This window comes from Gadus chalcogrammus, chromosome 1 (assembly GCF_026213295.1).
Source record: "Gadus chalcogrammus isolate NIFS_2021 chromosome 1, NIFS_Gcha_1.0, whole genome shotgun sequence".
NCBI classification, from domain to species: Eukaryota; Metazoa; Chordata; class Actinopteri; order Gadiformes; family Gadidae; genus Gadus; species Gadus chalcogrammus.
The window spans coordinates 19,948,885-19,963,569 of record NC_079412.1 but is presented as its reverse complement, the minus strand read 5'-3'; the positions used below and the strand labels follow the sequence as shown (position 1 = coordinate 19,963,569).

The window sequence follows — 14,685 nt, the reverse complement described above, 5'->3', positions numbered from 1 at the left end:
ATAGTAAACGTGGATATTAATAGTCATAGTAATACTCATAATAATGGTAAACGTGGAGAGTAATAGTAAACGTGAATAGTAATAGTAATAATAAACGTGGATAGTGATAGTCATAGTAAAGGTGATTAGTAATCGTAAACGTGAATAGTAATAGTAAACGTGGATAGTGATAGTCATAGTAATACTCATAGTAATGGTAAACGTGGATAGTGAAAATAAACATGGATAGTGAAAGTAATAGTAAAGGTAGTAGTACCAGATAACGTGGACAGTGATAGTAATAGTAAAGGTAGTAGTACTAGATAACGTGGATGGTGATAGTCATAGTAAAGGTAGTTAGTAATAGTAATATTAACAGTACACGTTGACAGTGATAGTAATAGTAAAGGTAGTAGTACTAGATAACGTGGATGGTGATAGTCATAGTAATAGTAAAGGTAGGTAGTGATAGTAATAGTAAAGGTAGTAGTACTAGATAACGTGGATGGTGATAGTCATAGTTAAGGTAGATAGTAATAGTAATATTAACAGTACACGTTGACAGTGATAGTAATAGTAAAGGTAGTAGTACTAGATAACGTGGATGGTGATAGTCACAGTGGCTTGTGGTGGTCACCTCTCTCGTACGCGGGGCTCCTCGTCGTTCACGGCCCCCACCAGGGCCTCCAGCAGGGGCCCCATGCACTCGCCCCCCAGGGAGCGGCCGCAGTGCTCCAGCAGGTGGTCGGCCAGCGCCACCAGCTCCAGCCGCACCCTCCAGTGGCGGTGGGCGGCGGTGCAGGAGATCAGCCTCTTCAGCAGCAGGGCCAGCCGCCCGGCCGCGCCCTGCACCCAGTCCGGGGACCGCACCACCACCAGCTCCCCCGCCTGGCCCGGTGGCCCCGGGCCCCCCCCCCGGTCGCCCGCCTCCCCCCCGGGGGCCGCGCCCCGGAGCTGGGTGTCGCCCATCACCAGGGCAACGGTCCGGTACCACACCTGGAGGTCCACAGGTGGAGGGGAGGGTCAACACACAGACACACAAGTGTTTTTCTATTCATGGAAACTTAAAATAAAATATGTATATTTCTATGTATGATAAATACATGTTTTAATATTAGCAATACTTTGAACTATTCAACTTCTTTGATACTGTATGTTGTCACGTGGTGGACGTGGTGGGGTGCTGGTTTGGGGTGGTGGGGGTGGTGGTGGTGGTGGTTTGGGCTGGGGGGGATGGTGGTGGTAATGGGGGGTGGTGGTGGTGGTGGTGGTGGTGGTGGGGGTGGTGGGGGGTGGTGGTGATGGTGGTAGTGGTGGTGGTGGTTTGGAGGGGTGGTGGGGGTGGTGGTGGTTGAGGTGGTGGTGGCTGAGGTGGTGGGGGGTGGTGGGGGTGGTGGGGGTTGAGGTGGTGGTGGCTGAGGTGGTGGTGGCTGAGGTGGTGGGGGTGTTGTGCCCTGGAGGTGGGTTGGATACAGGTGAGCTAAGCCGGGGTGGTAGCCTGTGTACGTGGCTGCTCGTAGCCATGACAACGACAACGACAACCACAGAGGACATTGAGGGGGGGGGGGGGGGGTTTACTGACCTTGATGGCCCGGACGGTGACGGCGTGTCCGTGCCGGGGGTCTCCGGCCACCAGCCGGGTCAGCGCCACGGTGATGCCGGGCAGGAAGGAAGCCATGGCGCTCCCCGCCGCCCGCCGCTCCTCCTCCCCCAGCGCCGGATGCTCCTCCCCCCCCCCCCGGCCGCAGTCGCACTGGCCCCCCAGGGTCAGCAGCACGCCCAGGGCCCCCAGCTGCACCTCCCGGCTCTGCTCGCCCTCCCCGAGGGCCAGCAGCAGGGACACGGCGGCCCCCAGCCCGGGCAGCGTGGCGGGCTCGTACAGCCGCGGCAGCACGTCCCCGTAGGCGGCGTGGAGCAGGGCGCTCAGGCAGCGCAGCACTGCCCCCTTCAGCTCCTCCGACACGCCGGGCGCCGGCCGGCCCGGGTCGCGGGGCGAGGCGAGGCAGAGGCACAGTTCCGACAGCAGCTCGCGCAGCATGTCCCAGCTGCGCACGCAGGTGGTCTCCAGGACGTGGCTCATGGCCTCCACCACGGACTGCGTCAGGCGCTCGCGGTGCGGCGCGGCCGCCGGCAGCCGCAGGACGAAGCGCAGCGGGAACAGGACGTACTCCTGCAGCTGCTGCAGCGTGGCGTCGTCCAGCTCCCTCAGCTGCCCCCCCAGCGTCTCCACGTTGGCCACGGTGGGCTCCCGCGTCAGCAGGACGCACGCCGGCCTCAGGTAGGCGAAGGCGATCTTAGGGTTGTCGATCTGGGTCATGGTGGGGGCGGATGGTTGCTCGCTGGAAAGGAGGGAGGGAGGGAGGGGGAGAGAGAGAGAGAGAGGAAGAGGAGAGAGAGGAGATTATATATTTTACTATACTAACCGTCGTTAAATGAAACAATAGGGTGACAGTAAATTACGTTGAGGAGCCGGCGATTATGCGGAATGCACCAAATCAACCCTCAAACATGCAAGAGTCCTTAATTTGCCCCGAGAGGCGGTTGTTTCTGCCGCAGCAGCTAGACAGGTGGAGAAACACGCAGTCTTAACCCTTCATAACAGAAGAACATGTGAATAACCCACAAACACAACGGTAATGATTACGATTATACTATGGATCCTATTGTTATCGATGGATATAAAAAGCGAAACTCAATGGTATCAATCATTTCAATTAGACAATTTAACATCATACATAGTTCTACAGTCTGTATATTTCTACAGTCTTGATATAAACTACCATTTAATCAACAAGAGCCTACCTTAACCTTGAAGATATTCAGCGATGAAGTAATTGAGAAATGCACACATGCATGATGTGGACCATAACATTGGACTTTTTAGAGAAAATAAACTCAGCATCCACACGTTGAGGATGTTGTGGCTGACGTACTAAACACGCGACTCGTCCCGACCGCACAACACAACGTGGTTTCCGGTCATTTCGATTTATCTTAAGTAAATGTTCACAACGATAATTTACCTCATCTTATTTATCGGTAAATGAGATAGTTTGGACTACATGTTTCAGTTTCTGTATTAATCATATTAATAGACTCTCTTTATTGAGACGTATCTCCTTTAAACTGCAAATGAAATCCTATTTCAACAAGCCTCTGGACTTTTACTTTGAAAATACAGCTTTACTAAACGGAAATCGTGTTGTCACTACAGAAACTCGTGTTTTGATAGCTTTCTACTCCTGGTAGCACCGGTAGCTCCTCGAACGACCACGAATCGTGTCTGTAAACACAGACGAGCCCCTGTGATCGGGTGTGAACGATGTCGCTTTGGTTCCCCCGCGTCAGCTCCAAAGCCCCGGGAGGTCGAGTCGGTGCGGTCGATGAGCTGAACACACCTCTGGACACACACCCTGGGAGGGAGGCTAGCTGCTAGCTGAGGACCCGAGGACCGTAGATGTCGCTGTTATACAAACGCCATGAATTAAACGTTGCACTACATGTCATATTTATAACACAGGTTTGTAATGACGACTGCTGTGAATGGGGGTCACTTGTGTGAGGTGGTGAAATGAGAACGAATCTAAGGTTAGCCTAGAAACGCTTCTGAAAACAGCCTTGTATTCACTAGCTCTATTGGCTAGCTAGTGAAGGTCTAAGATAATAATAGTCACTGGGGCTGAATAGATCAACTAAGCTGAGCAATATCAAATCAATTTCCAAACGTATAGGGCTCATCATGCACTACAATATGACAGTACAGACATCGTCCCTCTTGTGACCCTCTGTGTCGGTGTCTCAGGTACCTGACGTGGACGAGCGATAGCCACTGCAGTCTCAGCGGAAACACAAATCATGGACGAGGAGTCGTTGGAGGCGGGCATCACCGCCTACCGGGCCCAGCTCCAGCAGGTGGACACGGCCTTATCGGCAGGCCTGGACCCCAGCCACCAGGCGGACCTGCTGCAGCTCAGAGAGGACCTGGCCCAGCTGATAGAGCTGACCGAGGCCAGCCTGATCTCGGTGAAGAAGAGCCAGCTGCTAGCCAGCCTGGAGGAGACCACCGGTGGAGGGGTCGCGAAGCCCGGCGGGGAACACGAGGCCAACGGAGGCTTCGACCACGAGTTTGCTGCTTTCTACTCTGAGCTGGAGGGCCCGTCCGGGAGCAGCGCTGGCGGGAGGGTGAACGGCGAGGAGGAAGAGGAGGAGGAGGAGGAAGAGAACGGTCATGATGATGACGGTGGTGGTGATGAGGAGGATGGTGCCGCAGACACGCTCAGCGGCACCAAGGTGCAGGCGCCGTACCGGACCACCTGGGGGACGCTGGAGTACCACAACGCCATGGTGGTGGGCCGGGAGGCGCCGGACGGGGACGAGGCGCAGGTCAGGGTGCTCTACGTCTACCCCACCCACAAGTCCCTGAAGCCCTGCCCCTTCTTCCTGGAGGACAAGTGTCGCTTCGAGACCAACTGCAGGTAGGCGTGTTCCGCCAATCGTCTGCACAAAGGGAGACGCAAGTTATATGGACCCTGTGGGACCAGCGGGTGTGAGAGGTTGACATGCCATTACATTAACATTACATTTCCCTCACAATTACATTCCATTTATATTTCATTTACATTCACATAACATTTACATTTAAGGCATTTTTGCAGATGCTTGCATCCAAAGTGACTTATAATACGTCCATTTGTCGAAAGAATGAGGCAGCAATATATCGCTGTCGGAGCAGTAAGGATGTTCATAGAACCTAGAATTGCCAGATTACAAGCCAAAGCAACATATAATGATGAATAGCAAACACTTTTAAACACGGCTAAACAGATACAGTGCAGGTAGGAGTCAAGGCCTTTCGGGATTAGAACCCCGAACCTTTTGTCTCAGAGTCCGACAACCTGAACCGCCAGACTCTGATCCCCAGTGTTCACGCCTGGGCTGACTGGTTCTTCCTCTGGGTGTGCTCCGGCTCCATGGGGCTCTCCCCTCAGGTTCTCCCACGGGGAGGTGGTGTACGTGTCGGAGCTCAGGCCCTTCCTGGAGCTGGACCTCAGCCACCTGCTGGAGGGCTCCGCCTGCCGGGCGCGCCACGAGGACGGCATCTGGTACCCCGCCCGCATCCTGGGTCAGCCACGCCCCGTGTGTGTGTGTGTGTGTGTGTGTGTGTGTGTGTGTGTGTGTGTGTGTGTGTGTGTGTGTGTGTGTGTGTGTGTGTGTGTGTGTGTGTGTGTGTGTGTGTGTGTGTACCAATTAAATTGTATATACATTTTACAAGGTTGATTTGATTTATAGTAGTCGGCACCTGAAACATTAATATCTTGAAAACCACTAAATTGTCAAACCTTCCCGCATATTCTATTGTTTATTATTTATTGTCATTTGTGTGATGTATTGTGCTACAAAATCAAAGAGCCCATTTATGAACCATAAGGTTACTTAAGGTCCCTCTCTCTTCTCTCTCCCTAGGTTAGTATAGATTACTTAAGGTTAGTGTAAAAGTGTGTTCCCTCTCCCTTAGGTTACTTAAAGTCACTGTTAATCTGTGTTCCGTCTCCCTAAATGAGTATTGGTTATTTAAGGTCAGTATTGGTAACTTAAGGTAAGTGTTGAGCTGCGTTCCCTCTCCCTTAGGTGAGTAAAGGTTACTTAAGGTCAGTGTTAATCTGCGTTCCCTCTCCCTTAGGTGAGTAAAGGTTACTTAAGGTCAGTGTTAATCTGCGTTCCCTCTCCCTTAGGTGAGTAAAGGTTACTTAAGGTCAGTGTTAATCTGCGTTCCCCTCTCCCTTCCTTCCTCCTGTGTAGAAATTGACAACGGCTTCTACACTGTGAAGTTTGACTCCCTGTTACTGAAGGATGCGGTCGTCGAGGGCGACGGCGTCATCCCACCAATGAGAGAAGACGACCTTTCCTCGTCCGACTCGTCGGACCAAGACGATGACGAAGACAGCATCTTCGCCAAAGGTCTGTCTCGTTCTCTGTCCCTCTCTCGCTCTGTCAAGTTGTCTGTCTGCTAGGGCTGGGTACTGCCAGGTAATTCAATTCGATTCTTTAGGTCTTTATTCGATTCGATTTCGAATAGATATTGATCCAATTGCTTCGATATCGATTCAATAATGCGTGCAGATGACAAAAATACCAAAATATTATTTAGAATTAACCATTTCATTGTGCTTCAACTAGCAAAAGAGGAATACACCTTGTGTAGTATTGTTCCTGAGCAAAACTTGCAGCATAAAAGTAATAATCATAACATGGACAAATGTAAAAGGGCATGTACATTCAGGCATACTCGCTTCTAGATTACAATGAATGAGTATGCTCCTTTTTTTGGGGGAAATAATCGATTTCAACTAAGAAAGTTCTGAATCACAAAACAATAAACTGCAGTGCATTGATGAATCGATATTTTTACCCAGCCCTACTCTCTGAACATAGTTTGCTCGCTCTCTCTCTCTCTCGCTTATGTATATATATTTAGTATTGCTTTGAGATAACTGTCATGCTATTCCGATTGATTTCTATCCTGTATAGCAATTCATTGTTGGCAGAATGTTGAATAAGGATGATGAATGATATGAAATGTGCACCGCCGGGACTCGACTGAACAACAATAAAAAGTAAAAGGCAGTATGGGGTAAAGGCATCTCTCAGCATACACCACAACACCAGCCCCATGTTGGAGCAGTGTGTACCTCATTAAAACAAGCCCTGGCTGGTATCCGCGTCTGGGGGAGCCCAGCTGAGCCCCCCCCCCAGGAGCCTGTCCTCCTTAACTCCATTTGATCTGCACTGATAACTAATATCTTACTGTATTAATCATGTTATCAATCTCTATTAAATATAATAGAATATCTTATTTGGTAGTTATTGATTTTCGCGGCGCTATTATCTTGGTGGGGGGGGGGGGGGGGGTTGTCTGTTCAAATTGATCTGCTCAAGATGATAGAAAACCTAATTAATCGAAGGGGTAGAGATATAAAACACAAAAGAACGATAATGCAACGGGGGGGTTACTGATCCCTCATCACCCGTTAACATCGCCCTCCCTCCGTCGTGTTCCAATCCCCCCTGGGGACTGGAGCCCAAAAGATCATAATACTATAATAACAATAATACACTGTAGTGAACGTTGTGTTTAAAGGTGCTCTTCAAATAAGGTGTGTTCTGATAATAATATTGGTGTGGTCTTGCAGTGGTCCAGGCCCACGCCGGGGACCCGACCACCACCTCCTCCGCTGACTTCGGGGGCTGGGAGGCCCACACCAGAGGCATCGGCTCCCGACTCATGCTGAAGATGGGCTACGAGTACGGGAAAGGTAGGCTGCTCCAGGCCCGAGTGCTAAGGGGAGCGTGTTCCAGGCCTGAGTACTAAGGGGAGTGGGTTCCAGGCCTAAATACTAAGGGGAGTGGGTTCCAGGCCTAAGTACTAAGGGGAGTGTGTTCCAGGCCTGAGTATTAAGGGGAGTGTGTTCCAGGCCTGAGTACTAAGGGGAGTGTGTTCCAGGCCTGAGTATTAAGGGGAGTGTGTTCCAGGCCTGAGTACTGAGTGTGTTCCAGGCCTGAGTACTAAGGGGAGTTTGTGTTCCAGGCCTGAGTACTGAGTGTGTTCCAGGCCTGAGTATTAAGGGGAGTGTGTGTTCCAGGCCTGAGTACTGAGTGTGTTCCAGGCCCAAGTATTAAGGGGAGTTTGTGTTCCAGGTCTGAGTACTGAGTGTGTTCCAGGCCTAAGTATTAAGGGGAGTGTGTTCTAGGCCTAAGTAGTAAGGGGAGTGGTTTCCAGACCTAAGTAGTAAGGGGAGTGGTTCCCAGGCCTAAGTATTAAGGGGAGTGTGTGTTCCAGGCCTGAGTATTAAGGGGAGTGGTTTCCAGACCTAAGTATTAAGGGGAGTGTGTGTTCCAGGCCTGGGGAAGCAGCAGGAGGGCCGCGTGGAGCCCGTCATGGCGGTGGTCCTCCCCAAGGGGGCGTCCCTGGACCAGAGCGCCGAGCTCAGCCAGCCCCGGGCCGCGCGCCGGGGCCCCCGCCCGGGGGACGGCCCCCAGCCCGGCCCCAAGAGGAAGAGGGCTCCGCGGCCCCGGGCCCCCGGAGGCCGCCGCAACGTCTTCGACTTCCTGAACCGCAAGCTGGGGGACGGGGGGGCGGAGGGGGCGTCGGCCTCGCCCACCCCCGGCGCCGAGGCGTACCGCGGCGGCGAGGGCGCTAAGCGGAGCCTCAACGTGCGGCTCTTCCAGGCCGCCGAGCGCGTCTCCCAGACGGAGCGCGAGATCCAGCGCATCACGGAGGCGCTGCGCAAGCGCGCCGGAAGGTAACGTGACCTAGCCTTGCCTACATAAGTGTACCGTAGCATAGCGTACCCGGGCCTAGTGTACCCAAGCATAGCGTATTGTACTGCAGTGTACAGAAGTTAACCGTAGCATAGCGTACTGGACCATGCCGTAGATAGCATACCCTAGCCTAGCGTAACTCAGTGTACTGTACAGTAGTTAACCGTAGCATAGCGTACTGTACCTCAGTGTACCGTACCGTAGCTGACCGTAGCGTAGCCTAGCGTCCCTCAGTGCACCGTACCATAGCTGGCCGTAGCCCAGCCTAGCGTCCCTCAGTGCACCGTACCGTAGCTGACCGTAGCCTAGCCTATCCTAGCGTCCCTCAGTCCACCGTACAGTAGCTGACTGTAGCCTAGCGTACCCTAGCCTAGTGTCCCTCAGTGCACCGTACCGTAGCTGACCGTAGCCTAGCCTAGGCTAGCGTCCCTCAGCGCACCGTACATTAGCTGACCGTAGCCTAGCGTACCCTAGCCTAGTGTCCCTCAGTGCACCGTACAGTAGCTAACCGTAGCCTATCCTAGCGTCCCTCTGCGCACCGTACCGTAGCTGACCGTAGCGTAGCCTAGCCTAGCGTCCCTCAGCGCACCGTACAGTCTCAGTGCACCGTACCGTAGCTGACCGTAGCGTAGCCTAGCCTAGCGTCCCTCAGCGCACCGTACCGTAGCTGACCGTAGCGTGTGGTTCCAGGGACGTGTGCGTGGTGAAGCGTCTGGAGGAGCAGCTGGGCGCGGCCCGCAGCCAGCTGGTCTGCCTGAAGGCCCAGGAGCAGTCGGTGCAGACGCAGCACCGCAAGGCCGACACGCACAAGAAGATGACCCAGTTCTGACCCCGGAGCCCGACCCCCACCCCGCTGCCTCGGATCCTAGTGCCATTAACGGAGGGGACCCTACGACCTCCGACCTCTGACCTCAGGACGACCCCTTCCCCTCGCCCCTGGAGGAGGAGGCTGATCCGGAACGCCGGTGTTCCGGTGGTCCTAAAGACGTTTGTTTTCTTGGTTTGTTTTTTAAATCGGTGAGCCGCTCTCGCTGGGCGTCAGGAATGGATTGTGAACGAAGAAGAGCGAAGTTCTTTACTACTCCACTCACTCATTTTTTTCGTCTGGTTGAATAAACTCTGTTGACGCCGGGGAGCGGCAGTGTGCGTCGAGATCCCCCCCCCCCCCCCCTAAAGAAGGTTTTAAAGACGGATTTTAGCCGCCACCCACGCCTGTGTTGTTCGATACGGTCTTTTTTTGCGGTTTTCAAACATCTCCACCCCATCATAAACTCAACCCTGGTCATCATGAACCCCCAAAAAACTGTCCTCGACGTCATCGTCCATCCTCCATCATCCGTTTTATCACGGTCACATGACCGTCCACATGATGCCCACACACGGCCTTTCGCTGTAATGTTTTTCTGTACATTGTACATAAAGATTACAGAAAGCTTCCCTTGTCATCAATTGTACCATTTTTACGTTATGAGTTCTCATCCTTCCTCTCAGATCTTCAGTGTCCCTCAGACTTTCCTAAGGGCTCTCTAACTTCTCTGTCAGGTTCATTATTATCAGTCGTCCAGTGGAGGTGTCACACCAAATTTGTACCGGGTGCCAAATTTGTACCGGGTACGTCATCCTTACGTAATCCATTCCAAACCTGCCTGGCAACAGCCGATCGCATCTAATGACGTAGGAAGGTTCAAGAACATTCGCAAACTCGTTCATTGAGCGCGACAAGACAGATAACACTTATTTTACAAATTCGATTAAACAATTAAATGCAATAAAAATATAGAGTAAAAACAAGTGTTATCTAGCGATCCTTTATCTGTATAATGTTATTTCGTCTTTGGCAACATGAGCCCGAATGTTTTTCGAAACCTGCTTTATACACTCAGTTTACTAGCTAAATTTGATTAAACAATTACATACAATACAAATATAAAGTAAAAACAAGTTATCTAGCGATCCTTTATCTGTATAATGTTATTTCGTCTTTGGCAACATGAGTGCGAATGTTTTCGGAAACCTGCCTGGCAACGGACAACCCCTTACGTAATCTGTTGTTCGTTGCCTGGCAACGGACAACTGATTACGTACCCGGTACAAATTTGGCAGCCGGTACAAATTTGGTGTGACCGAGGCCTTCGTCTAAAGCAGTGGTCTCAAACTCAACTTACCTGGGGGCCGCTGGAGGTAGAGTCTGGGTCAGGCTGGGCCACATCAAGTATTCCACAAAAGAAAGTAGCACAACTGACCCAATTTAAGTTAATGATCGGGCTATAATGAGATCACGTTGGCTATGTAATCACTGACAACAGGGGACATTTCATAGTGGTGGGTGGAAACCGGGACATTTTTAGCGTTCTTTGGAGTTTGACGGGACTCAGGACACGCAACTCAAAATTAGGACTATCCCGGAAAAAAACTTGAAATCTGGTCACCCTAGCACAAGTGATAAAAAAGAGTGGCAAGCGACTCAGCAAAATGTGCGTTTGACAACGCGCGGGCCGCACTAACTAACTAAACTTTGTCAAGTAGGGGGCCACAAAATATCATCCCGCTGGCCTCAATTGGCCCCCGGGCCACGAGTTTGAGACCCCTGGTCTAAAGCGACCTGCAGTCTCTCAGATCCATGTCCTTAAGGAGCAGGTGGGGGTTAAGGGTCATTCTGCTCTTGGGTGTCTTCAGGTTATATAGGGTATTATACACACTTGGATTCAAACCCAGGACCTTTCCACCGACCAGCCAGTCCCACCAGCAGATCATTGTGGTCCTCATGCCTCAGGGTTCAAGAGCCCGTCTCCCTCTCTGGCTCTGAGACGGGGCTGTGTCTGTCTGTCTGTATGCTGTCTGTCTGCCGCCACGCTGCACTTTTATCGCACCTTGATTGGCTGCACCTCCCTGGCCTCTGGTTCCTGTCCCTGCAGGAAAGGTTGAAGTCGTGTTTGGTGGGGGTGGGGGATGGGGGTGGGGGGGGAGGGAGAGAAGGGGGGGGCTGTCACGGTCCGGACACAGTGAACACTGAGCCCTGAATTAAGGACCCATCCTAGAGACCTCGCTGCCTAGATACCTAGCAGCCTGGATACCTAGCAGTCTATCTCTCTCTCTCTCTCTCTCTCTCTCTCTCTCTCTCTCTCTCTCTCTCTCTCTCTCTCTCTCTCTCTCTCTCTCTCTCAGCAAAAGTAGCCTTTTTTTCTTGGAGTGCTGTTGTGCTGAATGCAGTGAAATGTTTCATGGTTTAATAGGGTCCTCTGGGTGATGAGGTCCACACATACTCTCTCTCACACACACACGCACACACACATCCCAGTTTAAGTTGTGTGTTGGCTGACCACTTTATATCATGAGGAAATGCGCACACATTCCCACACTCATCTCTTGTCAACAAGTTGTTATGGAAAAAGGCTATCACTCACAAACGCACTCATTCACACAACCACACACACTTGTCCACACAATGCCTTTTTCGCACACACACACACACACACACTTTCTCTCATACACACACTCTCACTCACACATGTCCAAACACACACGCACATCTAGTTTGAGTTCTGTGAACGGTGTCTTTGGGAAAAGGTGATGGTATTGCTCATTGAACCTCACCTCCAGTGATGGTTCTGGTTGACTGAACGATCTCATCATGGGGAGGTTTGGGGTCAGGGGACGAGGTTCGGTGTTCGATCCCCAATGTCCGCTGTCTAACCTGAAGGCTCCGTAGAGCCAGATGGCCCCTGACCCCGCCTGCACCTTACGGCCATCCCAGGTGAAACACAAGAAGCCCCTTAGGGATTGAGCGTCTGTTTGCCAAATGACTGAACTCTCAATAATAGTCACTGGGCGCCTAGAGATCTTATGATTTCCAAACGCAGGAAAAGGAAATGCTGGAACTATTATATTAACTATAATTAACCCACTTTTGGTCATCAACAGCTTAGGAAACATTCTGCTCTTTAAACTTACCATCACAGTATCATTAACGAGGTACCATCTACTCACTGATCACAAAAACTATAATTAGACCCTTTATCTGTGACCTGAATTGATTTTGCGAGGGATTGCACGTCCTAATCTGGGAAGCAAATCAGGAAATGGAAATGAAATGACGTAAGGTCAGCCAGGTTTTAATTACAATCGTAATTATATGATTTAACTTTGTGCCTCGGCTTTCTGCACAGAACCAACAACCTCGCCTAAACCAAAGCCCATGAGCTGACGGTTCCATTGTGCTGTGTGACTTGAACAGCTCTGTTATGTTAATCAAACCCTAAACGTTCTATCTTTTAATGAATCACGAAGACTGTGTCAATTTCATGAGGGGGCCAAATGCTCAACACATTGTGCTCACAGACGGACGAAGAAGGGCGAATGAAAACGAATGTCCCGCGAGGTCCTCAAAGTTCAACGCAAAACAAAGGAGAGCAGATCAGACTCGGTAAAGTCGTGTTCATAGTACACTGTCGGGGAATGCGGGTGTTTTAGTTTGACGGTTCAGGGTGCTGCTTTGCATATACCACTGCTGCTCTTTGGGTGCACATCCCTGATTTAAATATAAATGATATTCAAAACTGTTCAAAAGTTTGGGGTGACCCAGACAATTTCATGTTTTCCCTGAAAACACCCTCGTGTTCAACAGCTTTTAGCTGTGCTAACATAATTGCATAAGGGTTTTCTAATCATCAATTAGCCTTTTAAACGATGAGCTAAATGAGGTACCATTTGAACACAGGAGAGATGGTTGCTGGAAATGGGACTCTGTCTGCAGGGGCGATTCTAGGGAGTGTGGGGGCCCTAGGCAGAGGATTGTTGACGGGGGGGGGGGGGGTATGGAGCGATTGTTTTTGAGGGGGGGGGGGTTGGAGCGTTTTTTTTTTTTTTTTGGGCTCTAGGGGGCCCCCTAGTAGTGGCCCGGGGCCCCAAGCAATTGCGGGGCCCCAGGCAATTGCCTGGTATGCCTAATGGGATGCAGCGCCTCTGTGTACACCTGTAGATATTCCATTAAAAATCTGCTGTTTCCAGCTAGAATAGTTATTTACCACATTAACTATGTCTAGACTGTATTTCATATAAAAGCATTGAATGTTAAAATAAATGTATGATTCAGACTTGCATGCAATAATGAGTATTCATCATATACGAGTGTAGGCTACAAACGCAATGAACTATTTACAAGTGCAAAAACGCGAACATATCCTTTATTTTGCTGACAACTTCCTTTTTTTTATCCCGATGAAAGCCTTGTAAGGAAAGTTCCTCTGCGTCTTTCTCATAGATTGCACCACCTTTCCCCGTCTTCGTTTAATGCAACTGCATCACCTTCTCTCACATGATCAGCATCTCGCGGATTTCACCGTCTCTCCAGTTAGGACTGCTCATGTTGATAGCGCTGCGTTGTCCCTAGAGACAACGCAGCGACACCTCTACCCAAGTCCCGCCCCTAGAACCGCGGAGCCGGCAAATATCATTGACATAATTATGAAACCGCCAATATGTGAAGGGTCCGGGAGGGTTAATTGGGGTGCGAACTCAGACCGGTTTATTACCTCGGTCAGTGTAAACGCACGGACCATGCCGGAGAAAAGGCGTGCGTAAGAGGCGGGGATATTTGGCAGTGTGAAAACGTTTATTGTATCACGTGACCGACTAAAAGTAGTACTCCGTCCACCTTGTGGAAAGTTCCGTTTCCATATTGTGCTTCACTGCAATTTTCTGCCCCCTTTATTGTCTCTTTCCTCCGTACAGATCAATGCAGCACGAGTGTGCTGAGCCGTCTGAAATACTATAGTTTGTGTTCCGAGGTCGACGCCGAGGTCGTCCTGTTCGGCCGCGCAGGTGTAGCGTTACCTGGGTCATCACGCGCCCAGTCGCCACACGGAGGAGGAGATTGACCTCACGCTCACGTATGCTTACAGACTCGCAGTCGCTCACCCTCAGCCATTCACTCACACACAACCACGTTCTCATTCACTCATGCACTTCCTCGCACGCACACACACACACACACACACACACACACACACACACACACACACACACACACACACACACACACACACACACACACACACACACACACACACACACACACACACACACACACACACACACACACACACTCCCTCCGGACCACCTCACACTCTCACACTCACACTCTTTCACTCTCTCCTGCACCCACTCACTCATTCACTCACTCACTCCATCACTCCCTCACAAACCCAATCACTCACTCCCTCAACCCCCCCCACCCTCCCTCTCTCATTCCCTCCCTCCCTCTTCTCATTCCCTCTCCCCCTCCCCCACAACCCATCAGTGGCCGAGTGTTTAATCTTTTAAATTGATACGGATGCCCAGCATACGGATCATAAAGCCAGTCACTCAGATCAGTCAATACCATAATGC

General features: G+C 51.0%; 2 protein-coding genes across 2 annotated transcripts in view; one reads left to right on the top strand and one right to left on the bottom strand.

Annotated features, from left to right (window-relative positions):
- The window catches only part of tti1 (TELO2 interacting protein 1), a 16,313-nt gene extending 13,397 nt beyond the window's left edge, over positions 1-2,916 (bottom strand). The window contains exons 1-3 of the mRNA XM_056594864.1: positions 2,782-2,916; positions 1,562-2,318; positions 617-975 (exon numbers count right to left, since the gene is read on the bottom strand). Coding sequence (XP_056450839.1) covers positions 617-975; positions 1,562-2,296 — 1,094 coding nt within the window. The 5' untranslated portion in view covers positions 2,297-2,318; positions 2,782-2,916. The remainder of the gene's footprint in view (positions 1-616; positions 976-1,561; positions 2,319-2,781) is intronic.
- A 106-nt stretch (positions 2,917-3,022) lies between these two features.
- zgpat (zinc finger, CCCH-type with G patch domain) lies at positions 3,023-10,216 on the top strand. Its single transcript, XM_056601640.1, has 7 exons — positions 3,023-3,499; positions 3,782-4,454; positions 4,968-5,101; positions 5,779-5,937; positions 7,170-7,292; positions 7,877-8,279; positions 8,989-10,216. Exons 2-7 carry the CDS (start codon positions 3,835-3,837, stop codon positions 9,125-9,127), a joined length of 1,578 nt encoding a protein of 525 aa, XP_056457615.1. The 5' UTR covers positions 3,023-3,499; positions 3,782-3,834; the 3' UTR covers positions 9,128-10,216.
- Positions 10,217-14,685: the final 4,469 nt, after the last annotated feature.

What these genes read in the sequence shown, in the direction of transcription:
- zgpat (XM_056601640.1), top strand. Translation starts at nt 3,835, where the DNA reads ATGGACGAGGAGTCGTTGGAGGCGGGCATCACCGCCTACCGGGCCCAG. An exon ending in CGCTTCGAGACCAACTGCAG is followed by an intron (nt 4,455 to 4,967) that starts GTAGGCGTGTTC and finishes CTCTCCCCTCAG; the next exon opens with GTTCTCCCACGGGGAGGTGG. An exon ending in AGACAGCATCTTCGCCAAAG is followed by an intron (nt 5,938 to 7,169) that starts GTCTGTCTCGTT and finishes GTGGTCTTGCAG; the next exon opens with TGGTCCAGGCCCACGCCGGG.